Here is a 27,570-nt window from a genome sequence, read left to right as displayed (position 1 = left end):
ACACCTATTTTAGTTTTGAAACTTGGCTCTGACGCGAATGTACTTATGTAATTCACAAACCATGAACCAAAGTAAGATTTATAATCACGAAGTTTCTTTAGATTATGGGTATGTATTATTTCTGTTTAATTTTACAATTTTTTAATTTTTTTTTTTTTTTTTAGAGCTAAAATAGATGCAGCTATAATGAATTCATTAAATAAGACTTATGGTTTTGAGAAAAATGAATCTAAAAATAACACACTACTTGATTTTTTGGTACATATTAACCAAAATAAATCTGACCAATTTAACTCGACAAATGTACATTTAGAACAGTTAAAAGACAGAAACTCTCATTCAGTCGACAATGATATCATAGGAATGATGTGGGAACCAGAATTAGATTTTGTAGATGATCCGGAAAGCTATAATGAATGTATGAATAAAAATGGTCCAATGAGATACATGTGTGGCGTATGTATGAATCAATTTCGCACAAGGTAATTATAATATTATTATTTGCCATATTAAAATTAATAAATATTAATTGATTAAATATTTCAGATGTGCTTTAGATATTCATTTTAGAATACATAAAGGTGAACAATTATTCAAATGTGTTCTTTGTGATAATATATTTAATGAATTAGCTACATTAAAACAACATAGAGAATTACACAACATAAATGAATTGGTTACATGTGGAATATGTGGATTAGTTTTTACAGAAATTTATCATATGATAAAGCATAGAAAATATCATTTTAAAGAAAAATAAAACAACTTGTTGGTCAGTAGATTTGGAAAATAAACATTTTTATTATACAACAAAACTCTTGGTTTCATTTAATTGAAAATTACATTATTCTATTTACTAAACATGAAAATTGGCATTTTTGTAATAACATACATAAAAAACATTAAATTACTATTTCAAGGTCATCTAAATCTTCTTCGCTGGGCAAATTCATCAATTCTGGTTGTATGTAATTAGGATCAATAAGTGGTAAACCTTGATCTTCTCTTCTTCGTAACTCAAGAAAAGCTTGTCTTTCCGCCCAGTTTTTATTGTTATAGTCAGGCATATACGCAAACATAAAAATACCACCAACTATACATAGAGTGATTGAAAAAAATCCTGTTGCATGCATAGCATTTAAGTCTTTCGTCTCATCATCAGTTTCAAACCCATATGATTGCCAGTTACGTTTCGGCTAAAAAAAAAATGTATTTATAATTATATTTCAATTTTTATAATTATTAAAGATGTTACATTTAATAATAAAAGTTAATTCATACTACATTTGGCTTAAAATCTACAAAAATGTATTCAAGTTTTTTTTTTTTTTTTTACAAAAGATAAAATCAAAAATTAAGTAATTTTGAACAAATATAAGATTATATAACTTGAATGATAGAATTGAGAAATCTTCCCAATGATTAATGTTTCTATTTATTAATTTAAATACACATATAATCCAAATATTAGGACTTAATAGAATATATCTGATAAAAAATAATTGGATAACCCTAGATCAAGAATTCTTAACTTTTGAAGGTACATGCCCCCTTTAATATTTTGATGTCATGCCCTCCCCCCTTGTCATAATAAGATTGAATTATGTATAATATATATATTAATAAAATCATCATGCCTTTAATGTAGATTAATAGATTAATATGATACTATGAAAATCAATGAAATTGATTTTAAATATTCAATGAATTTATTTTTAAGGCAAAAAAAATATAATTAGAATTTAAAATTATTAAAACAAATTATATTATATTCACTCAGAAAATATTAAATTTTAAATTTATTATTATTAAGTAGATACAAATTAATAAGAATGTTAAAACCGCTTACTTCCAATAAATTATGATTTAATAATATAATATAAATATCAAAATAAGCAAAAATAATGTTTTAATATTTTGTTGTTTTTTAAAAATGTTCATGTCTCCCTTGAGATTTTATTACAACACCTTTGGGGGACATGCCCCTAGGTTGAGAACTGCTGTCCTAGTTAGAACTGAGATAATATTTTAGAAGTGCTAAACTTTGATATTATAAATTATGCATTAAAGTATAAATAAAAATAATTTTGAAGGTTATTTTAAAAAATTTAGGGGGATATCCCCATAATTCCATCAGTGTTGATAACATAAACGGTATGAAGAAATTGCTATTAAAAACACTTTACTCAACATGATTTAAAATTAGTATTTTGAAAATACTCAAAATATTCAAATACAAACTTCCTCACACTGATAATTGATACTTATTTGTACTTTAAATTATTTTAATTCCTAATAAATATATATAATAAGCATTATATTTTTCTTAAATCTTTTAAAATGTAATTTTCATTCTTATTCATATTGTCATGTAATTATTTCGAATAGATATATTGAGTTAAATTTAATCAATAATAACCAGTAGTGTATTGGTAAATATATTTATGAGTATACACACTAATAAAATATGTATATTAATCCTAAAAAAATGTCCTAGCTTCACTCAACCATTTTTCTCTCTTGCTAAACTCGAATAAATTAAATTAACCCTTTACATGTTTATAACTTCTAATAAGACTAGAAAATACAAAACCACAAGATATATATTTGTCGTGCATTATACATTGCTTAGTGGTAATTTATGAACTATGAGCTGAAAGTCCATACTTTATATAACATTTAATAACATTTATTTTTCAAAATATTATTTAATAAATTAAACTTAAAATACATTAAACTGTAATTAAACTGTAAACTGTACACTATAATCTTCAACAAATAAATATTTCATTCAAACTTTATAGTTCATAAGAATTTTTTCCAATGAGCTATTAAATAAGTTTTATTTGGTTTAAGAGTTATTTTAGAAGTGTATACCCGTAAAATATATTACATTAGGTATAAGCCAAAAAAATTGAAAATCCGCAGACAGGTATACAGAGTATACGTACCAATACACTGTTGATAATAACTTGAATTGTAATTTAAATTTTCTTATTTAAATTTTAATACAAGAAAAACTAGGTTAGGTATATATATATATATATATATATATATAAATACATAGAACTGAGAACATAATTTTGTTGAACTTGTAATTTAAAATAAGTTATGAATATTGCTCTAGAAAAATCATTATAATAAATTACATAAAAAAAATAACTAAAAATGATAAATATATTATTATTAAAACAGCTGTAATAAAAGTAATAAACTATAAAATAAAAGTAGTAATAAAAACAAAATAAAAATTAGTTTCTGAAATTAAATTTGAAAACAATTTGGTATAAATAAACTCTTCATTAAGAACAAATAAATAGATTTAATTTTCAATAGTGTTTTTTAAAAATATTACTGGTTCTTGTTCATTGATTTCAGCATTTGTAACGCACACTTCTTGATTTTTTTTTGATGTAGAAATTTGACGTCGAATTATTTGAAGCAGCTGACCATTTTTTTTCGAAATCTGTGCAAGTTTCACTAATGATTTCATTTTTATGAAATTCATACTACTTTGAAATAATTTAAAAAAAGGTTAAACACTATTTTATACTGTAGAATAACTTACTCTATGTTTTAAACAATATAGTAAAAATAGTAGAATTTTTATCTTTTTTTAGGCATATGATAAGAAACAGCAGCTAACGATGGCTACACTGTACATTTTAATCCGAAGTAAGCGACATCTACAAACATGATAAACGTTATATTGTGTTGTTGATATTTTATTGAACGAATGAAAATTCTGGTTATTACCTATATTGTGAAGTTGTTTTTAGAGGGAAAGCCAAAAGAAACGAACTAGTTAAAAAAGAAACACGCTTTTGTTCTTTTTAATATTTTTGTATATAATTTCAAAAATAATTATTTACTAGTTGTAGTTTTGAATGTGTATTGAACATGCCGTCTGTTGCATTAGATAAGGAAACGTTTTATAAGCGTATAAAACATCTTTACAATTTCTGGAAGGTAATTTTTTATTATTTCTATTACATTTTAAGATACTGCTAATTTTATTTACTCAGAATTGTTTTATAGAATAGAAACACAATTTAAAAGAAATTTGCATGAAACAGCTTTTATTTTTCCTATAATATTTCAAATTTGGAAAAATTGTGTTATTATTTTGTAATTGTAAATTTCTTGTTTTTATGTTAATATAAAAGCTTATAAATATTTCTCTAAATTATGTCCAATGTATTTTATTAATATTTGTTGTTTTAGTTAAGTACTTATAATTATATTTATAATTACCAAATTTAGTTGTGTTTGGTTTTTAATTTTATAACAATTATTAATCACAACAATGTTGATTTTCTCAATTTAAAAAACTATCCTTTATGCTTTGTGTTTTTATTTAGAAATTCTAACTAGTATTACACAACTGAATTTCTGATTCAATATTTACTTATTAGTTAATTATTTTTTTAATGTATATTATAATTATTTATTGGTTGTTATAATTGTTTCAGAATAACAAAGATGAAAATACACAAGCCTTAAATAATCTAGATGCATTTACATGTGCTGTAGGAGTTGATGACTATACTATCTATAGTAAATCATCTTCTTTACAGGTAGATAAATAAATCTGACTATGTATTTACAATTTTAGTGATTTTGTTTTTAATTTAAGTTTGCCTAAAAACTAGGTATAGAAAAATGGTAATATAAATGTTTCATGTACTTGAATATATTGTTGAATAATTTTTTTTTTTTGAAGACTGGTATTTATGGTCTACATCAAGGGTGGCCAACCTAAATGATCTTGCGGGTAACTTTGGAAATACATTACAATACTGCGGGCCACATATAAAATTATATTAGTATTTGAAACAAACAGAATGAATTATTATTGTTTTTATCACCATATTCTGAATCCAATTCTTCCAAGAACTGTTTTTATGACTACTTGCATAACATGGTTCATCAAACTTGGGAACAAAGATTTTGTTGAAGAATCAAACAGTTTGTTGTAATACATTGTTAATTATACGGATTCTGTGTTATGCGGGCATTCCAGAATTTTTTATTAGGACAAAAATAAATTTTTTTTGTACATGTATAATAAATTTCGCAGGCCGCAGGTTGGTCATTCTTGATCTATATAGTAAATGGAATAAACACATTTTTATGAAAAGAAATTATATTTATAGCTTGAGCACTTTGAAATTGATTGAATCTTGAATTTTTTAAGGATTGGTTTGATTTATTTACAGAAGGAACCTTGACCCAGTGTTTGCAGGTTCTTAATAGGATTATCAAGTTGATTTTTCAAGGGCTACTTTTTTATTGGGATTGTGTTTTAGTGTTAAATATTTTCTAAGCTATTGAGGCAGTTTTGTTGATATTTAGGAAATTAAATTTGTGGTAGATTATTATGCTAGTGCCAAACCATGCAGCATTGAGAATTACTCAGAAGCAAATAGACTAATAATATTTTGTAAAGGTACACATTAATGATATTTGATTTTTTGAGATTTTTTTTTTTTTTGTCTTTAAATTGAGCTGACTTGGTTAGAAGTCTATTGAAGATAAGACCAAGGGTTTTAAACTGATGTGTATGAGAAATGACTGAGTGATTTAATGTTAAGAGTGGACAATCCTTTTGATTCAGAAAAAAAAGTGTTATGGGAAAATTGGGTTTTCTTGATGTTTGTAGTCTTATACAAATTTAATACCATGTTAATATTTATGAAAATAAAGTTGTTCATTGTCTGTATAAAATTATTTTTATGGTTGATTTTTTACTATGAAAGAGAGTATTGCTCTGCATTCCTATTAACTATAATCAGTTTTAATTTAATTTTAACAATGTATTGCCATCTATTTTGATCTACCATGGTTTCCAAACTTTGTTAATGTAATTAGCAATAATATTTTGGAAATGTATAAGTTAATCAAATGCTTTAAAAAATATATTTATTATTTATGATATAGTTTAAAATAAAAATTTATAAAAATAAAGCGTATACAGTTTTTATTTTTATTTCAACATTTTTTTGTTCATAATTACCTTTAAATTAATTAAAAAATATGTAATGATAATTATTTAATATTTACACAAGAATTATGCCATAACTTAAAAGCTATATGCTTAATTTTTTATATATTGATTGCTTTTGATAAAAATTCCATAGAGAACACATAGTAATAATATTAATTGTTATCCTCCAGTATGCCAAATAATTATTATTTTGTTCAATTTGAATTTTAATTGTTATAGAATGTATTTTATAATTCTTTTTTAGATTTGGTTATTTGGATATGAACTAACAGACACTGTGTCTGTATTTACAGCTGACGGAATTTATATTGTAGCTAGTAAAAAAAAAGTTGAATTTTTAAAACCTGCTGAGAATGTTAAAGAATCTGACTGTCCGTTTGTGAAACTAATCACAAGAGAAAAAGTATGCTTAATATTTTTATTTAAAAAAAAAAAAAAATATGTTAAAATTAAATTTACCAATATTGATTTAAGTAATATATAGTACACTATTTACTACATTTAAATTAATTTATTAATTGTCTTATAACATGATAATTGGTAGGGTGGCAACGATAAAGATAGCTTTGATAAATTGATAAAAGCCATTAAAAGTAGCAAGAATGGTAAAGTGGTTGGTATTTTTGGGAAAGAAAAATATCCCGGAACATTTATGGATGCATGGAAAACTGAATTTGACAAAGGAGGTTTTGAAACTGTATGAGTTATTAATTTTAATTTTGTTGTTGATATATTAATGGTTTCAATTGTTAACTTATAAAGGTTGATATAAGTTCTGCAATTGGTTATATTTTAAGTATAAAAGCTGAAAATGAAATAACATTAATGAAGAAAGCTAGTTTAAGTTCAGTTGAAATGTTTACAAAATATCTTAAAGAACAAATTATGGAAATAATTGATTCAGATAAAGTAATTTTTTTCTTTATTAACAATTTTTATTAATTTTTAGTTAATAAAAATTTATATTTATGTACATTTAGAAAGTAAAACATACAAAACTAGTTGAAGGCTTAGAAGTTGCAATATCAGATAAAAAGTATTTGCCAGCTAATGTTGATCCATCACAACTAGAATTTTGTTATCCTCCTATTATTCAAAGCGGGGGAAATTATAGTTTAAAATTTTCAGCTACTAGGTATTTATAAAATATTTACTTTTTAAAATTATTTTTATGTTATAATATTCATGTTATTTTTAGTGATAAAAATATTTTACATTTTGGAGTCATAATATGTAGTTTGGGATTACGATATAAATCGTACTGTTCAAACCTTATACGAACAATACTTGTTAATCCTACTGAAGATATAAGAGTATGTAAATACTGTTATTAAAAAGCGCGTAAAGGATAATATTTTGATTTATTTTTCAGTCGAATTATGAATTTTTGATCAATTTACAAGATTTTTTAATTTCAAAATTAAAATCTGGAACTAAACTTTGTGACGTTTATAACTCAGGGTTAGAATTTGCTAAAAAGGAAAAACCAAATCTTGTAGACTTTTTAACTAAAAATTTTGGGTATGTCTTAATTTATTTTTAAAATATAATATATTTTAAATTTATTTAAAATAATTGAAGTTATAAAAAGTTTTGATTTGTTTTATGATAAATTTATTGTAATTTTTTCAGATTTGTTATGGGTATTGAGTTTCGCGAAGGTTCTCTTATGATAGCACCTAAAACCACTGCTATTGTAAAAAAAGGACAAGTTTATAATTTAAGTGTTGGTTTATCTGGGTTAACAAATAAAGAAGGATCTGATAAAGAAAGCAAAGTATATGCTTTATATGTTGGAGATACAGTTTTAGTTAATGAAGTTAGTATTTTACATATTTTAAATAAATTAAATTCAAAATTTAAATTGTTAATATATATATATATAAATACGTATGAAAACCTTGATATAAATATTATAATTAGTTTATTTAATCAAATTAAATTTAAAGATAATATATCTGTAATTTTATACTAAGATATTTTATTGGTTCTAAGTGCCTAAATAAAAGTATTTAAGTATTTTTTAATTTTTTGACCACATGTTGTGATAATTTTACAATTTATCAAATAAACCGGTTTGGATTACAAATAATTTAATTAATAATGATAATTTATAAAATATATATAATACCTAATAAACAATTTATTTTAGGATACCACAGCTACTCAAATGACTCCATCAAAAAAGAAAATTAAAAACATTGCCATATATTTAAATGACAATGATGAAGATGAAGAAGAGGATGATGAAAAAGAAAATGAACCTAAACAAGAACCAATTGTCAGTAGAGGAAAGAGAACAGCAGTCCTTGAGTCTAAACTTAGAGTATATAATTTTTATTTTATTTTTGTGTATGTAATTAATTATTTTTTTAAACTTATTGTAGATGGATTCTTCAAGTGAAGAAAAACGTAAATTACATCAAAAAGAATTGGCCGTGGCTTTAAATGAAGCTGCCAAACAACGTTTAGCTGAACAATCTAGTGGCAAGGAAGCTCAAAAAGTTCGCAAATCTAATGTATCTTATAAATATCGTAATCAAATGCCACAAGAAAGAGATGTGAAAGACCTCAAAATTTATGTTGGTAAGTTTTGAATGTCTATTAGGGTATTATACTGGGTTTCATGAGAGAACATACTGCTTTCACGCAGAACGACTTACTCAAAGGCCAATTTTTCCTACTTTCGCCAAAATGTGGCGATAAGCATGTAAAAAAGTCCTCCAAAGGTATGCGGTAATTATACACTGAATTCAAATCAATTGTTTATAAATATTTGTGTCATATAACTAGTGGCCGAAGAATTGCGCGTAATTTGTAAACAGACAGACTCAAATGATAATTATGATATTTAACACTGGAATACTGCCATTTCACAACAATCACCGGTGATTTGCATGCTTGTCATAACTGGTAGTACTTGGTTATAAATATGTGCTCCACTAAAACTGGTCATTATCCAGTATGTTCTCTTTTGAAACTTAGTATACTTTAGTGGTTATTTACAATTCCGCTATGCTATATTTTAATATAAACGTTTAATATTAAATTGGTTTTTAGACAAAAAATATGAAACAGTTATACTTCCAGTATTTGGTATTCCTGTTCCTTTTCATATATTTACTATTAAAAATATTTCTCAGAGTGTTGAAGGTGATTATACATACTTAAGAATTAACTTTTTCCATCCTGGAGCTGCATTAGCAAGAGGTGAAAGTTACTTTCAAAATCCAGAGTCAATGTTTGTTAAAGAATTGTAAGTAAAAAAAAAAAAAAAATGTTATTTGTATGAGGTATATTCAGAAAGTATGGAAAATTTTGGAATATAAAAAAAATAATAAATACAAGAAAAATATATTATTATATACATGTAAAAGAGGGACTAATATACTACTTTTCTACATAGTCACCAGACAAATTCAGGCACTTAACATAGCGGTATACAAGCTTTGAGATTCCTGTGTCATAATATTCTGTTGCCCATGACCTCAGCCACTTAGTGATGCATACCTAAAGCTCCTCATCATCATCAAAATACTGTGTTGCAACCCAGTTCTTTATTTTTTGGAATAAGTGAAAATCACTTGGCGCAAGATGAGGAAAAACTTCACAGTTGAATGAGTTTAAGAGTTCTTGCTTATGGTTGGGCATTGTCATGCAAAAACAAAATTTTGGATGACAGTTTTCTGCTGTGCTTGTTTTGGACAGCTTTCCGAAGGTTTTGCAATGTTTAACAGTACCGCTCAGGGTTCATACTTTTACCATACTCAAGAAAATCAATAAGAAGAACACCTTGTTTATTTTAGAACACTGTTGCCATGATTGTCATCAAGGAAGATTGCACAGGTTCTATGACAGGATTTTCAAAGCTTGTATACCACTTTCATAAGTGCCTGAATTTGTATGGTGACTATGTAGAAAAGTAGTATATTAGTCCCTCTTTCACATGTATATAATAAAATGTTTTTCTTATACTTGTTTTTTTTATATATGTTCCTTACTTTCTTCTAAATAGCTCTTGTAGATATATATAATATTTTTATACTTTTTAGAACTTATCGGAGCTCAAATACAAGAGAACCTGGTGAACAAATTACAGCTTCTACAAATTTAGTGAATGCATATCGTATAATTAAAGAAGTTCAAAAAAAATTTAAAACTCGAGAAGCTGAAGAAAAAGAAAAAGAAGATTTAGTTAAGCAAGATTCTTTAGTATTATCAGTTAACAAGGGAAACCCAAAATTAAAGGACTTGTACATAAGACCAAACATTGTTAATAAAAGAATGACTGGTACAATTTAAAAATAATAGAACTACTTTATGGCAAACTAAATGTTTATATTTTATATTATAGGTACCTTGGAAGCTCATTCAAATGGATTTAGATATAACTCGGTCAGGGGAGATAAAGTTGATATTTTATATAACAATATTAAAAATGCATTTTTTCAACCCTGTGATGGTGAAATGATAATATTGTTACATTTCCATTTAAAAGTAACAATTGTGAACCATAATATACATAATACAAATGTCATTTTATAAGATTTAAATTAATTTTGTTAAAATTTAATTTTGACAGCATGCTATTATGTTTGGTAAAAAAAAACATTTAGATGTACAATTCTATACAGAAGTTGGAGAAATAACTACAGATCTTGGTAAACATCAGCATATGCATGATAGAGATGATTTAGCTGCTGAGCAATCTGAACGTGAATTACGTGTTAAATTAAAAACCGCATTCAAAAGTTTTTGTGAAAAAGTATTAAATTAAATGTTTATAATTTTTACATTTTATATTAATATTTTTTGAATCATTTTAGGTAGAATCTGTGACAAAACAAGAAATAGAGTTTGATACTCCATTCAGAGATTTAGGTTTTCCTGGTGCACCATTTAGGAGTACAGTACTACTGCAGCCTACTAGTGGATGTCTTGTTAATTTTACTGAATGGCCACCATTTGTAATTACTTTAGAAGATGTTGAATTGGTTCATTTTGAAAGAGTTCAATTCCATTTAAAAAACTTTGATATGATTTTTGTTTTTAAAGATTACCAAAAAAAAGTTGTTATGGTTAACGCTATACCAATGAACATGTTGGATCATGTTAAAGAATGGTTAAAGTATGTTATAAGAAAATATATATACTTACTTTTATGTTTAATTTTAATGCTTTATAGTAAAATAAAGTATAGTAATTTTAATGGAGCATTAAAAAAATTATTTTGAATTATTTTATCAAGTTTTTCCCCTGAATTTGATACAGCATACAATATTATAATATTATTAAATTATTAATATTATAAAATATTATTTATTGTAATATTATTAAATTAATTATAATTTATGCATTGTTGAAATAAATTGTTTACAATTTTTGTTACAGTTCTTGTGATATTCGATACTCTGAAGGTATTCAGTCATTAAATTGGACTAAAATTATGAAAACAATTACTGATGATCCTGAAGGTTTCTTTGAAAATGGTGGCTGGACATTCCTTGATCCTGAATCTGATGATGAAGAAGGAGCAGCAGATGAGGAAGAAGAAGAGGATGAACCATATGAAGTAAATATATTATAAATAATTATAACATTAAGCTACAATTCAAATTAAAGATAAACCAAGTGTCTGTTTGAAACCTACATATATGAACTGAAAACCCTAACAATTTTTACCTTATTAAGGATGGGGTAAAGTTAATTTGTGCAAAATAAAGGTACATTTTTATAATTTTTTTTTATGACAGTTAAAATCTATTTAATAAACCAATGGTACATTAAACAGTATATAATTTGAAGAATATTGTGTAGTATTTTCAAAAATAAAAAAAATAAAGCAATGGCAACAAGACAGCAATTATTTGGAAGCATTTCCAAAAAAAAAAAAATAGAATTACTATGTTGGAAATGTTTTTTCTACTTCTGTATCTACTATCTTAGAACATTTAAACTTATTAACTTGAACTTTTTTATTCAGAATCTTTTTTTGAGAGTTCTCATATTTTTATTTATCAGTTTTCAAATTTAAAAGATTTATACAGCAATGCCATCTATCTGATCTAATGTTTTAATTCTTGTATTTTGGTAGTTGTAATTTTAGTTTTTTTTATGGCCATTTTTAAAGGATAGATAGTTTATTTGATACTTTTAATTTAACTCATAATTAATCAAAATTAATTTTTTTGATTGTAAATAATATATTAATAATTTTTATATATTTTTATATATTTCATAATATTGCAGTCTTCTCACATTTTAATAGGTTACTTGCAGTAATATTATTTATATGCTTTATTTTTAATAATTAAATACATATAATTGTATTTTAATCTTGATTTCAGTAGTTTTGTGGTTGTTTAAAATTGACTGGAAATAGATTTTATAAATATTTTATGCTATTTTGTAAAGGTGTCTCAAAATAAAATTATAAATTGGGTACTCGACTAATACACTACCTATCATAAAATGATACCTACCAAAAAACATTAACTGATTATATAACAATATTAATAAAAATTTATTACTAAATAATTTATTAATTTATCGTTGTCAAGTACTTTATAATATTTCTAACCATATCAAATGTCATTATATATTATTATACATTATATACTATTTGTGTATTATAAATGTGTATTTAGTTTTAAAAAAATGTGTTTATTTTATTTTATTTTTTTTTTAATAAAGAAAAACTAACAATGATTAGGACACATATGTGAACACAACACAGATACAATAATAATATATCTAAAAATAAGTTATCATGGGTCTTGTTAGATCAGATATCACAATGGCTATTAAGTGTAGTGAGCCAGTTTGATCAAGACTGATTCAAAACATTTTTACAACTATGTCACCTTTTGTTGCAGTAATTACACGTTCGTTGGTAGAAGTTTGAATTAATATGAAGAAAACACTAAGTTATAAATGTGATTTTATTATAATACTGAAATACAACGTAATTGTAGCCTGATAAGTTAATGTTGTAAGTTTAACAGTATCGATCTACTCATAAGTCTGGCTACATTGTATCTGAATAAGTATTGGCACTATGTCCCTATTTATACACAGATAAATAAACGTAATACGCAATAGTAATTTAGGACAAGGAAAAGACTCAAGGCTTTTCGTTGTTTATTAAAAACAATAATAATATTAATCTTTTAAAAACTTATACGCAAAACAACTATTCCTTTTTGAGCGGTTAGCTAATAACAAAAATAATATAAATATTCTTACTACCTAAAATACCCATTTATCTTGTTAGCTAAAACCCGTCTCCAAATATAAAAGTATGTTAATAAATAGTTGTTTACGACAACATCCAAGGAAATAAGTCAAGGAAAGGGCTACAAAGTAATTTTAACTGTTATAATATGTTATTTATCCTAATGACTCAAATGTACTTTTCCACAGTAAAATGAAATAAAAGAAAAATTACTACGGTAGGTAGCATATTAGACGAGTACCATGAATTGTTTTACAAATATTTGAAATTATATAAACTACTTATTTTCTAGCCAACTGATGTTGAATCATTTGAAGAATCAGATGATGATGGATCTGAATATTCAGAAGCTTCTGAAGATTCTGACAGTGATGGTAATATATTATTATTTTTTAATCTATTTGGTTTAATTGTTATTAATTTGTGAGGAAATATTAAACATTTTAGAAGAAGAATTAGGTTCTTCTGATGAATCTGGAAAGGATTGGTCAGATTTGGAAAGAGAAGCTGCTGAAGAAGACCGCGATAGAAATGAGTTTCAAGATGAATACTCAAAAAAGAAAATTGGAAGTAGTAGTGGAAGTCGTTTTAAAAGTTCCTCATCACATAAAAAATCAAGTAGTGGTGATAAGCACAGGTAAAATAATTAAAAATTTGGTGTTTATGTACATATACTTCATAATTTTATTAAAATTACTCAAATTTTAAAATTTAATAATTAAAAAATAGGTCAACTAATTAAATGTGGCAACTATAGAGAATTAAAGTTTATGAGTTATAGCATGAAAATGTGGGGAAAGATTATAGAGAATAAAAGATAAGACATCAATATCGAAAAATAAGTTTGGTTTTATGCTATGAAAATAAAATGGAGCCATTATTTTGTGTTAGACAATTATTTGATTAGTTTTGGAAAAAGATGAAAAAAGTATGTTTATAGATTTAGAAAAAGTGTATGGCAGAATGCCAAGAAAAGTTTCAAAGTGGGTATTAATGAAAAAGGGAGGTTCCAAAAATATATATAAATTTGATTCAGAATATGTATAAAAGCTCAAGAACTTGTGTAAAGAGTTAGTGTGGAGTAACAGAAGATTTTAACGTAGGGATAGGTGTGCATTAGAAGTCGGCTTTATAGTTTTGCTAGGAAAAAATCTAGAAGAAATTAATATTAGGTTAGATGGGTGGAGGTTAGCCCATGAAAAGGGATTGAGAACTAGTAGAAATAAAAGAGTATATAGAGTATGACTTTGGAGGAAGATAAGAAGTTGAGGGTTTGAGGTGACTAATGACAATAAGTGGTGATGTGATAGGTGAAGTCGAGAACTTTTAATATTCATTTGTACAAAATAACTGGGGTTTGGGCATTGATGTAAAACATAGAATTAAGTACCGTTAGATGAAATGGAGAGAAGCATTGGGCTATTTTTAAGATAAGAGAATTCCAATGAGGCTAAAAGGTAAATTGTATAAGATTGTAGTGAGACCAACTATGCTATATGGTTCAATGTTGGGTGATTGATAGGAGAATAGAACAGAGTATGAGTATTGAAAAGATGAGAATAGTTAGATGGTTCAATGAATTAATAATAAAATATAGAATAAGAAGTGGATATGTGAGAGGAAGTATTAGTGTTGCATTTATAGTGGACAAGATGAGAGAAAATAGATTGAGATGGTTTGGGCGAAAAACGAAAGGAAACAAATGCAGTGAGAGTTGTTATGAAAATGAACATTGAAGGGAAAAGAGGAAGAAGAAGACTAAAAAAAAAATTGGTTGGATAATACAATGGAGAATGATAAGACGGACGTTGATATGTGTGTAGGGGATGTAGAAAATGGAAATCAGTGGAGGTTTAGGATAAGGGTTCCAATAAGACCAACCCCAAATAGTTGGGAGAAAGGCAAAGAAGAAATAAATAATGAGTCAACTATTGCAAAAAAAAGAATATTGTAGATATTGGTAATAATATTAATTCTTAGTAAAAGTTAGTTTTTGATAATCAATATAAATAAGCTTATTTAACATATTATTAAGTATGATTTTATTTGGACCAAGGTATACAAATTGTTACCACTATCAACCTCTAAACTAGAGAAAAATAATGATTGGTCTCATGGTTTTATAGTAAATGATCACATTAGTTATCTTTTCTTTTCTTTCTTTCTTAAGTTAATCGGCTGCTAGGACTATCCCGTCTCAAAACCCGTTCTCCAACCATCTCTTCATCACCAAATCTATCCAGTTGGCTCTGCTTTCTAAGTCATCTACAATTCCTCTCAAATATATCTTCCCATCTTAATTTTGATCTTCCTAAGGGTCGTTTTCCTACTGAATTCTGTTCCAGCACAATTCTTAGTAGAGAATTCTGGCTCCGCTTTGCATGTCCTGCCCATCAGAACTTTCTTTTTTTGATCGTCTATTATGTTATTTTCATTAAAAATGTTACATTAATTATCACAAAGTTAAATACAGTGGCGAACCATCCCATAAAAGTATGTCTTTGATGCCACTGGCTCGGACCACTTTCAACTTACAAGATACAATGAGTTATTTAAATTTATTGGAAACTACAAACATTAAATAATAGTGATCTTCAGAGTAATATTTTATTTATATTTTTATAAAATAACTATTTGTATTACTAATCTTGTATTATACTATATAAGTAAACAATCTTAAACATAATAGTTAAACTACTGCAATGAACATAATTGATGTATAAAAACATTTAATTCATGTATTTCCATTTAGGATAGACATTAAAAAAAAAAAAAAAATTATAAAAACTTCATTTTTACTGAATCCTTATATTACTATTTTATAAATATAGTATGATTTTCATGTTTTCTTTTTTAATTGTGAAATGTCTTACCAAATAATTTTGAAAATTTCATATAATGTGATTCAATATTTTTGTATTTACAAATTTTATGTAATTTGATATTTTGTTACTTAATATTTTTTTGTAGTCATATAAAAAATGCTATAAGCGTTAGACTATTCACCAGTAAATGAGTCTCCTCACATCGATTTTTTTTATCTAATAGTAGTATGATTTAATTGTATTATATCAGCAAAGGCTGCATTAGTTTTTTTTTTAAGCTTTGAATTTATAATTAATAATTTATTATTTTCCAATTTATCATTGAGATTAAATTCAAGCAACTCGTATTATTGCTGATTTTTGTATACAACAATATTTTTTTAATAAAAAAAAATTTTAAATAGATTCAGAAATTTTTGACAATATAGTATGATAATATTATACATTTTAGACAATCTTCTATATCATATTCAAAATCAAATATTGGTCAAAAAAACAAATCATATTCTAACAGCTATTCAAGGTAAAGTATTATTTTTTGAAGTTCTGTCAATAAGTTTATAGAATTACAATTGGCATTTTGATTCTTTTTAGTTATTCTAGTTTATATTTGATGAAAATAATGAATAATTTTGCTGTATTTTATTAATTAAATGTACATATATATAAATAGAAGTCTGTACAATTTTGGTAGTTTATCATATTTTGTTTTTAAGTTAAAAATTGTGTACTTAGTATTTTATAAGTTAGATTTATTAGTTTATTTTTTTAATTTTATTATTTTTCATAGTAGAAATTAGGTTGAACAATAAAAAAGGTTCTATAAATATACTCAATGAAGAATTAAATGCTTAGTTAAATATCTAAGATAAGAAATCATGATTGAATTGGTCATAAGAGTATAATAAAAAGTTATTAAGGAACTGAGTAAAATTTATCTTTTGGTATTGGTCTTGAGTATTAAAAATTGCCTAGATAACAGAAAATTGTAAAGACAAAAGTTAAGGGATTACCCTTGCTTTTACAACGACCAAATTTTCTAAATGTTAATTTTTTATAAATATTTGAAACTAATGATAACCAATGTGTATTATATATAACAATAACAACATATATATATATATAACAACAATATACATTACAATTAATTAATATCTTCTCTTATAAACTTATAATCAAGAACAATGATTGATATTCGGTTATACCATATTTATTATTTTTCATATGCATGTTCGAAGTATTTTAATGATTTAATTTATTTTTTGATTTCAAATTACAGAAGTAAAATTTATTTGAGTGAATAGCCTTGTGTTTAATGTGAATAGCTTTATTTAATGACATTTTAGGTCATTTTGGATTTAGTATATTTCATAGTTTTTACTTTTGTTACAGTCCATCTAAAAGTAAATCATCATCTCACAATAAATCAAGTAGTAGTAGCAATCATCATAATAATAGCAATCGTCACAGTAGCAGTGGGAACCACTCAAGACATAAGTCTTCAGGAAGTGAAAAACGACGTCATGATGATAGTAGTGATCGTCATTCATCAAAAAAACATAAGTATAGAAGTTTTTAATTTTAAACCATAAAATAATTATGAGTAAACTTAATGTATTTTTTTTTCCAGAAAATAAATTTATAGAAGTATAAAATTGGAAAACGGGATGCATTGAAAATTAAATTAAAAATTTTTAAATTAAACCAAGACAGCTTAATTTTTAGCTTTATTATTCATAATTTGTTTTCTTATATATTTTTTTATAAATATTTTTTTTAGGGTTTAAGTACAATTATAAAAATGTTAGAATTTTTCATGAACACAAAATGTAAAGACCCAAAATCTGTATAAGTTTTATTTTAAAGACCTTAAATATTAGTACTAATAAATAATTGAATACATTTTTTATAATAAAATTCGTGGTTTCATTTGAGTATTTAACACATATATATATATATATATATATATATATATTATACTAATTATAATTTTTAATTTTATTCAAACAAGTAGAAATGACCTAAATAATAGATAATTAACTGTTATTGTTTAGAATATTTTTCTTCTGATCAATTTGTAAACTTTCTATTGCTGAATAAGGTAGAGTAGCACTAACAGTTATTGGAGGCATGCCTGGTAAAGATATTGGAGTTGTAAGTGGCATTCCTGGATAAATATCTGTAACATATTTTAATTATACTTGATAAATGCATCACAGTGTTATATTTATATTTATTCATTTTAAATTTTAGTATTAAATATTTTATCAACATTAAGAATGTGGTCTCACACATGGAAACTATGAGTTGTCTAACAACATTACTCCTTTAAATAGATATTTGTAGTAAGCGTGAAAATGTTAAGCAAAATTAAATTCTCAATGAGTGGTTTCCTGTTCTTAATTAAAAAATTAGGAGTCAACTCAATGAAATAAAAACGAAATTTTTTCAAAAACGTTTTATGAATAAGAAAAAATATAAGTAAATTAACATTTAATAATTACTTGGTTGATGTTGTAATTGATGAGGTGGTTTTACTGGTTGAAATTGAGATGATACATCAGAATATATGTTTTCTGAAAAAAGACACATCAGATATATTATATAAAACAAACTATTTTGTGATAATAAAGTATCTGAAAATTCAGTTTCCATTTGTGTGTAACAAGAGGCACTTATGTATTTACAGAAATAACTAACAATTTAATCATCAAAATTGTTAAAATTTTAAAAAAAGTTACCCCAGTAGGACTAAATCTAATATAAAACAATTAAATACTTTATTTGAATTTGGGTGGTTCATATTTGTATGGATTGTTTTGTTTCCTATTTTATGTTCAACTATTTTAGATCTAAAGATATTAATTGTGTTAATCAATTAATATAATATGTGATAATTAATTAAAAAATCAATCGCCATAACTCATGATATAATACGATTATTATTATTATTATTTGAGTGGAATTAAACACTAACCATGTTTAAATAAATAATAATAAAAAAAACACCTAATAAATAGTATTGATAATATCTGGTAAAAATAAAAAACAACAACTGATGTGTAAAAGTACAAGTCGAGTCCGCGATCAAAAATTTTTGGGCCACCCTGTATAAAATCTATATGAAATGTATATACCATATACTAGAGCAGGGATCTTCAACCCCCGGCCCGCAATCACATTTTAAATTTAGCATTTACATTTTCTCGTTCAATAAAATTATAACAGTTAAGTTATCGCTATGTGATAATATAAATTGAATTACCTACCAATATATAATTATTATTGTCTGTTAGTTCGTAATCGATTGTGAAACGAGCACAATATTCTCCTTTATGTGTAAAAATTTCAATTTCATACTTTTTCTTCGTAATATTTGTACAATATATCGGTGAGTAAAAAACGTAAAATCTCGGATGAAAAACGCGTTTTTCAAGAAAAACGGTCCAATTGCAATTTTTTTAAATTATTAAATTTACTAATTTGTAATTTTAAATGTACCTACCTAATTTTAAAAATTGTAAGAATAAAACTGAATTTTTATATATAATATATGTTTTTACAATGAATTCGGCCCGCAAGATTTAAAAAAATAATATGTGACCCGCTGCGTAAAAAGTTTGAAGACCCCTGTACTGTATTACATAAATAGAATATTATATACCACTTGTATTTATAAAATTACTTTTTAATCGTAAAAATTGTATTTTTACTATCGATGAGAAAGTGTGTTTAGTCGTATTAATATGAATAACAACTCGAACATATTTTTAATACAGTTTTTTATATTAGTGACCGTGTAAATCGTAATGCTTATATAGAATTTGTATGCGATATGTCATCCGGTAAACAATTCCCACCTATTGTATAAAGTGTCTCCAAAAGAACGCAGGATTTAAATCTGCTATAAATTAAATTTATTTCTTTTAAAAAAATATAACAAATATATCATTCTCTTCGGAAGAAGTTAAGGTTTAACAGTGAAAAACAATATCGGGCATATGACTCTCCCTACTAGCCATATTGGTGATTATTCTTTCCATAAAATGTACTATCACTCGATCATACATTGTCCCATCAAGTTCGTTGAGACACGATTAATTTCTTGCTTAAGTTTCAAGACATTTCGAACCTTGTTCTGGTTAACTCATGACTTCATACATCCCCATAAGAAAAAATCACACGGTGTCGAATCATATGATCAAAATGGGTAGCTTTGTTTTCCACGCAATAAAATTAGTTTGTCCAGGAATTTCTCGTCAGCAGAATGATTATTTCTCTTGAAGTGTGACAAGATGAAACCGAACATTTTTTTTTGTCCATTTGGTCCAAATAAGACCAAAGAAAATAACTGAGCTCAGTAGGTATTCTTGTATGGTTTACAACTTGTTACACTTCAAGAGATACAATCCCTTTGCTACGCAAGAAGTTCCTGGGCAAACTAATCTAGTTGCGTGGAGACCAAAGCTACCCATTTCGATCTTGCGACTTGACGCCGTGTGCAGGGGAGTAATTACGGAGGGGGGTATAGGGAATAAATCCTCCCCTCATGAGCTGTATTTATATATCGTCATAAACCTATAAATAGCTCAAATACAATCGTATAAATTATTACGAAACTTAAAAAAAAAAAAAACCAGATTTTAAATATTTATCCGTAAACGTCTGTTTTCTTAAATACACCAAAATATCAAAATGTTCTGTTTGATGTTCACCAACATCAAAAATAGTAATGAGGATCCTAATGTTAAAACTTTAAAAAGATTTTGTGCTACACAATGGGTGCAGCGTTATGATGCGCTAACAGATTTCATTGAACTATTTGCATTCGTAATTGAATCATTAGAAAATATTTCTAATTGGAATGATTCCACTGCAACGGAAGCTAATATACTATTAAAAGCTACTGATTCAGAATTTCTTATATCCTTACAAATTAAGTAATTATACAAGTAAATAGTAATTAATAAATATAATTTATTTTATTTTATAATAAAATATTTTTCTAGTTGGTTTTTACTTTTGGATTACCACTGTGTAAATTGCTACAAAAATAAAAAATTAATTTAAGAGAAGCAGTAAGCCTTGTTGAAGATATTATCATTGTATTAAAAAATATATTAAATTGTGAATTTCACAAATTATTTTTACTTGCAAAAATAAGTGTACTAAAATAAAGTATATTATTACATGAATTATATGAAAAGAATTATGTTTATATTTGACATTTGTAATAGGAGATGTCAATAATTATAGATATAGACTTGAGTACTAAAATAATATCTAAATGACAATTAAATCGAGCAAACCCAAAACTCAATTTAAGTATTGAAGAATACTACAAAGTGTCAGTATTTATACTATACTTGAACTTTTTTATACAACAACTAGAAGAATGATTTTCAATTCATTCTGAAAATTTTGAAGATACCTATGTAAAATTGGGCGATGCCCGTTTTTTTCAAAACAATTGTATACTACGCTTAAATTAAAAGCTATAGCACAGTAATAATTTTATTTAAAAAAATTGTCAGATATAAAAATGTGAAAAAAATTATATATTATAGTATACAATACCTTAGTTATGTAAATTGTAACTATATAAAATTAGTTGATATTTATTAATTGATCCAATAAAAAATTTAAAGTTGTTTAGTACTAGTGTTTTGTTTCTACGTTTACTTTCAATAACTTTAGTTAAAGGAGGTGTGGAGGGCATTGCCCACCACAAGCTTGTCATACAAATTTAATTTGATCCCCCCCCCCCATAAAACATTCTCAATTACAACCACTGGTTGCATGATTTTTTCTTATAAGGATACACTAAGTTACAAATTTACCAGAACAAAGTTCGAAATATCTTCAAACTCAAGCAAGAAATTCATCGTGTCCTTAACAAACTTGATGAGACAATGTGTTATCCAGTGATGGTAAATTGTATGAAAAGAATAATCGCCCATAGGGCTAGTAAGGAGGGTCATATGCCCAATATTGTTTTTCACTGTTTTTCCCTTATTATATTTTATGTCAAAATGGACTTATGCTGAAATGACAACACTCAGACGGCCATGCTGAAATACCCTAAACCCATGAATACTATCATACATTAATTTTATTTACCTGGCTGTACTTGAGGTGGCTGTGATTGAGATATAGGTGTTGCTGAAAAATGGTTCCCTAAAAAAAAAAATAAAAATTGTTCTTCATAGGAATTTTAAAATTTTATAATATTAAGTTTTTATAGAACTTATAGAATTTAACTGTCTTAATTACTTCTTAGCGCAATGTATATAATGGATTACATTTTTAGTACAGATCTCTTATATTGAGAAACAGTGTTTGTATGAAAAATGTAAAATTTGATGAAAAATAATGAGAATTAATAATTAACAGTTACCAGTCAATCATAATTAAAAATGTTTACAACAATATGTTTAATAATTTGTAATATTTTTTTTTTAAGTTTATTAAGTAAAAATAAAACTTAAACAAAAATATAAAGAAGTATGTATTATTTACCAAGAGGCTGGGCTAAAGTTGAAATCTGTGGAAAATTTTTTACTGAAAACATTGGTATTGTACTTGGACTATTTGATGAATTGGCTTGAGATTGAAACACTGTGAAATAATTACTTAGATCTTTAGAACTTGGTTCATCTCTTGTAGTAGCTGTACTCCCTATATCGGTAGGATGATATTGGGAATCACTACTTTGAGGTAAAAACGGGATGGATGACTGATAGGCCAATTCTTGAGTTGTAGATGATTGGGAAGAACATACAGATGTTACAAATACCTCTTGAGATGTAGAGACAGTGATAGATTCTTGCGATGAAAATGATGGTAAGGTTGTTACTTGTGGTGTCAATACAAAAGGTTTCATTGAATCTGAAGTAGAACTCTGTTGGTTTGGACTAAATTGAGAATTAATTACTTGGAATGCAGGTACAGAAGGATTTTTAAATGTCATTGTTTCTGGAGAGAAATGTGGGATGGATATAGAAGAGTTAAAATGAGGAATTTGTTGATCTGTTGATGTGAAAGCAGGTACTTGAGAGTTTGTATTGTTCATAAATGGCGAAGATGTGCTTGGATTGATTTCACTTAAAAGTTCCTGGGTTTTTTCTGGTTCAATAGCAGGCGAACTTGTATCGCAAACTGGAAGTTCTTGTTTGATCATTGGCAGTTGAGATGTTAAAACTGGTGGATTAATTATTTCAGGTACTTGAGACGCAGATGCCTAATATAAATATAATATAAATATAAAAAATATTTAATTTTACAATTTATAAATTTAATTAGGTTTGAGGTTTCATTCATAGACGTGCGTATACCTGTATTTCAGGGGGGTCTACAATACTTTTAGGCCTGTTTTAGTAAAGTGTAAGTATGTTTAATAAATTATTATATATAAATAATTAAATAAACATTACTTTAATTTTTTATTAAATATTGTGGTATATTGAAATTTTATATGTTTTCTTTGAATAGTATATTTTTCTCAGATAGCTTAAATTATTTATGATTTGTACTTTTGTAGTCAATTAAAGCTGTTATATTATCATAATAAGTTTTTGCTCAAAAATTTAGGTTTATTTTTCTATTATGAAATATCATTAATTTTTTACCAAATATTTAAAATAAATTACATTTAATTTGAGTAACATCGGTCAAAATACAGGCCCATTACTCTTGGACTTAGTTGTAGGGCACCATTTACAATATTTCACAGGGTTTCCGGGCACACCCAGTAACCCCTGAACGCACACCTATGAGTTAATTAAGTACATTTTTGGACAAAAAAATTGTAATAAAATTGATTAAAGAAATTTTACAAAGAAAAAATTATGGTTTTTTTAAATAATTAGAAAATAAATAGCTCTATTTTATCAATAAAAATCAAAACATTCAGTTAAAGTAAATATTTTTTTAATTTTTAATTTCAAATGTTATTACTTGTAGATATTGCATGTAAACATATCAATTGGAACTAAACAAAAAATTAATTTATTTCATTATTTGTTAAAACATAATTTAAAAATTCAACACAAATAGTCATGTTTTTCTTATCAAATAAAAAAATTATATCAAGTAATTATTGTAAACATTACTTAAACTGTTAATTATTTTGATGATGCAAACACTCTTTAGCTTACCATAACATTATTAATGACTGCTGGTTTTATAACAGGTGGTGCAGGAATATCCTTATTTTGTGATATTTTTTTAACAGGTATTCTATGAAGATACCCATAACCTATTCCACAGCCCAAACTTAAAAATAAAAAAATAAACTATTATTATAATGGCTATTCTAATCTTCAATTGGAAAGTATAATTACCTTCCTTCACCAGGCCATGCAGAATCGGGTGTAATTGAAACTTCTCTGCAAGTATCCAATTCAACATTATAAACATATAATTTCAATGGTCTTCCTTCATGTGCTTCAATTAACATAAACAAATCTTCACTCTCATGCATTATAGAATCAGATCCTATTATATAATCTGTATGTGATCTAAGCCCAGCTTTGTCAGCAGGAGAGTTTGGATGTACATCCTGAACATTTTCAAATTTTAAAAATTAATTTGAACACATATTATTATTTTATTTACTAACAAGAATATGCCAGACGTTTTCATTGGCCCCAGCAAAGGAACAAAATCGTATGCTTACACCCAATAAACCTTGGCCACCCCAACTACTATTGGGTATAATTTTAACTTCTCTAACTATTTGTGTTTTACTACTGTAAACACTTAATATGAGTTCTTGTCCATCTCCATTCTTTAACATTTCTTTAAGTGTATCATTGTCTTTATCCTTGAAAAAAGTTATAAAATAAATAAAAATACCATTGTAATAATAGATTCATAATAAATATTATGAATTTAATTTGATGTAAACTTATACCTAATTAAATAAAGTCTACCACAAAACTATTTAATAATATATTATAGACCATAAATATCATTAGTAGAACATTTATCATGTATTATTCAAGTTATTTATATACATACATTAAATATATATATAGTGTGTATAAATTTATATATAAATGTACTACCTTGGTCATAATCATTAATTAATATCTGTATGATTTATAGTTCTTATAGCTTATAAAAATTGCAATTTATTATTTTAAACTCAAAGTTATTTAGTATATTAAAACTTACAAGTCTTGTGGTATTAATAGCTAATATAAAATCAAAAAAAGCTTCCAAACCGGCTGCTTGTCCAGGTGAATTATCTTGAACCTATGTACATTAAAAACAAAAGGTAATATATGATTGAAATACATACAGCTCAGTAACTAATCACTTATTTACATTAATAGTACCGAGTTGATAATTAAAATATATTATTACTTTTAAAATATGATATCCTTCTGTTCCTCCACCGGGAATAGGCGTACTATTTGCAGTTCCCATTTTTTTCTCTAATGAAGTTACTAAATTTTTGCAAGTTAAGAGTTACGATTTCATAATTTTTTGATCAAACCAATAATAATTTTTAATAACAAAAAATGTTAATTTAAAGATTCTGAAAATTTAGAGTAAATGACGTGTAACTATGTTATCTCTTATCGATGAATATTATATTGTGGTACAAGTTGTATCACATAATATTATGTTATCATATAGAGTTCAATGGTTGTATCACAGATTATGTGATATCATATAGTTCAATGGATATAACTATATTATATTACGATATATTATCTTTATCTGTTATCTGTATATATAAAACAGTAAGCTGATTGACTGATCTATCAACGCACAGCTCAAACCATTGGACGGATTGGACTGAAATTTGGCATATAGATAGCTACTATGGCTTAGGCATCCGCTATGAAAGGATTTTTCGAAATTTTATTTTAAAGGGTTGAAATCGGTAAAAATAATTTTTTACATGTAATTTGGATATATATATTCATATAATAATAACAATAGCAGTCGACCGATTATGGGAAATATGATACGGCACGGCGGCTTTCCATCTACCTGTACCCTGACCTTTTTTTTGTGTGTGAATTTATCAGCAAGAAGATATGAATTGTTCCATGGCTATATTATTATTTATGAGTTGTATAGAAAACACCGACTAGCTCAATTATACAAATTGCGTTGTCGAATAATAATCTTTACAGCGATTTCGAGGTATTATTTTATTATTATTACCAGCTGAATTACCCGTCGTTGCCGGGCTTAAGTATATAAATGTATTTAACCTGGCAAGATTAAATTTTGTTTAATCTATTGAAATTTAAATGAATTAAGATCAGGGACGGCGCTACACTGGGGCCAGGATGGGCAAATGCCCCCCAAAATCAAATGCTCCTCCTTTGCCCCCCCCCCCTATAATTTAATGTTGAACATTTTAATATAAAATGCATTTTATATTGATTATTGAGCAATTTAGATATGGTTGTAGATAAATTTAATGTGATTAATAAAAATAAAAAAATAATACTATCCTAATAATTTGTAATTATTTATACCTATTCATTTAATACTAATAACTAACGATATGTTGATATTTAGATATAATATAATAATAAAATAAAATAAGTAATGCTAACATAATAAATTTAATTTATTGATTTTTATTTTAATAGGTAATACCAATATGTTGCTATTTAGATACTTAAAAATTCTTCTCTTTATTTCTTTAATTGCAATAAACATAAAATATGAATGTGCAAATAACACATTTTATATAACATAAGTCATATAACCTTATTATCTACAAGTTTATATAAAACATATTATAAGTACTTAAGGTTATACCTTATACCTATTTTGGTAAACAGAAATTTTATTAATTAATTATTTTTGAGATTATTTAATATAATATAAGCAAATTAGTGGGTGATCGAGTAGTGATACATAAATGCCCCACCAGAAAATAATTTGCCCCTGTATCGCCCCCCCCCCCCCCCAATAAAAAATATCTGGCGCCGCCACTGATTAAGATTGTTGAATAATCTTAATCTTCTTCTTCTGTATATGTAAAACAGTAAGCTCACCGACTGTGTAATCAACGCATAGTTAAACTATTAAACGGATCGGGCTGAAATTTAGCATACAGATAGCTATTATGATGTAGGAGTGCGCTAAGAAAGGATTTTTGGAAATTCAATCCCTAAGGTGGTTAAAAAGGGTAAAAGAGATAAAAATTTAAAACTTTTTTTTTGTTCTGATTTTTTAAAATTAAGTTTACATACTCTGTAAAACAAATAAATATTGTCTTAAACTTTATTTTTTGAATTTCAACCCCTAAATTTTGATTTTAAAGGGTTGAAAAGTGTAAAAATAGAAAAAACCGCTAAGCCGGAACCGTTGAATTTATGAGTATGAAATTTGGTCAGTATTGGCGTCCTAAGAAAAAAGGCCGTAAATCGAAAAAAAAAATGAGATACACTATATTACGTTTTATTATTATAGTTGTACAATTCCGTAAATATGATATTATTTATCCAGAAATATGTGTTTATAAGAAA

General features: G+C 25.8%; 4 protein-coding genes across 5 annotated transcripts; 2 read left to right on the top strand and 2 right to left on the bottom strand.

The window, feature by feature from the left end:
• On the top strand, nt 1–782 carry LOC112683242 (zinc finger protein 534-like). The gene is made up of 3 exons (XM_025554160.1): nt 1–108; nt 165–482; nt 547–782. The coding sequence occupies exons 1-3, from the start codon at nt 38–40 to the stop codon at nt 758–760; spliced, it is 603 nt and encodes a 200-aa protein (XP_025409945.1). The 5' UTR covers nt 1–37; the 3' UTR covers nt 761–782.
• On the bottom strand, nt 782–3,528 carry LOC112683243 (NADH dehydrogenase [ubiquinone] 1 beta subcomplex subunit 11, mitochondrial). The gene is made up of 2 exons (XM_025554161.1): nt 3,356–3,528; nt 782–1,196 (listed from the first exon to the last, which is right to left on the bottom strand). The coding sequence occupies exons 1-2, from the start codon at nt 3,506–3,508 to the stop codon at nt 903–905; spliced, it is 447 nt and encodes a 148-aa protein (XP_025409946.1). The 5' UTR covers nt 3,509–3,528; the 3' UTR covers nt 782–902.
• Nucleotides 3,529–3,721: 193 nt separating this feature from the next.
• LOC112683286 (FACT complex subunit spt16) lies at nt 3,722–17,749 on the top strand. Of its 2 annotated transcripts, XM_025554237.1 has the most exons (22): nt 3,722–3,969; nt 4,473–4,577; nt 6,252–6,410; nt 6,552–6,704; nt 6,770–6,916; nt 6,988–7,142; nt 7,206–7,320; nt 7,380–7,528; nt 7,640–7,826; nt 8,160–8,333; nt 8,395–8,593; nt 9,068–9,263; nt 10,060–10,298; nt 10,362–10,504; nt 10,590–10,772; nt 10,834–11,135; nt 11,399–11,579; nt 13,534–13,615; nt 13,689–13,878; nt 16,518–16,589; nt 17,459–17,629; nt 17,697–17,749. In XM_025554237.1, the coding sequence occupies exons 1-22, from the start codon at nt 3,901–3,903 to the stop codon at nt 17,701–17,703; spliced, it is 3,378 nt and encodes a 1,125-aa protein (XP_025410022.1). In that variant the 5' UTR covers nt 3,722–3,900; the 3' UTR covers nt 17,704–17,749. The 2 variants fall into 2 exon arrangements, with proteins under 2 accessions (XP_025410022.1, XP_025410024.1); XM_025554239.1 differs by lacking the exon at nt 16,518–16,589.
• A 309-nt stretch (nt 17,750–18,058) lies between these two features.
• Nucleotides 18,059–25,652, bottom strand: LOC112683285 (Golgi reassembly-stacking protein 2). Its single transcript, XM_025554236.1, has 9 exons — nt 25,436–25,652; nt 25,244–25,324; nt 24,687–24,890; nt 24,409–24,626; nt 24,223–24,340; nt 22,586–23,306; nt 22,187–22,243; nt 18,571–18,642; nt 18,059–18,245 (listed from the first exon to the last, which is right to left on the bottom strand). The coding sequence occupies exons 1-9, from the start codon at nt 25,496–25,498 to the stop codon at nt 18,103–18,105; spliced, it is 1,677 nt and encodes a 558-aa protein (XP_025410021.1). The 5' UTR covers nt 25,499–25,652; the 3' UTR covers nt 18,059–18,102.
• Between the last annotated feature and the right edge of the window lie 1,918 nt (nt 25,653–27,570).

This window comes from Sipha flava, unplaced genomic scaffold, assembly GCF_003268045.1.
Source record: "Sipha flava isolate LNK unplaced genomic scaffold, YSA_version1 222_pilon_pilon, whole genome shotgun sequence".
In the NCBI taxonomy this organism is placed as follows: domain Eukaryota; kingdom Metazoa; phylum Arthropoda; class Insecta; order Hemiptera; family Aphididae; genus Sipha; species Sipha flava.
The sequence above is the reverse complement of the archived record's forward strand: the minus strand, read 5'-3'. Positions and strand labels throughout refer to the sequence as shown.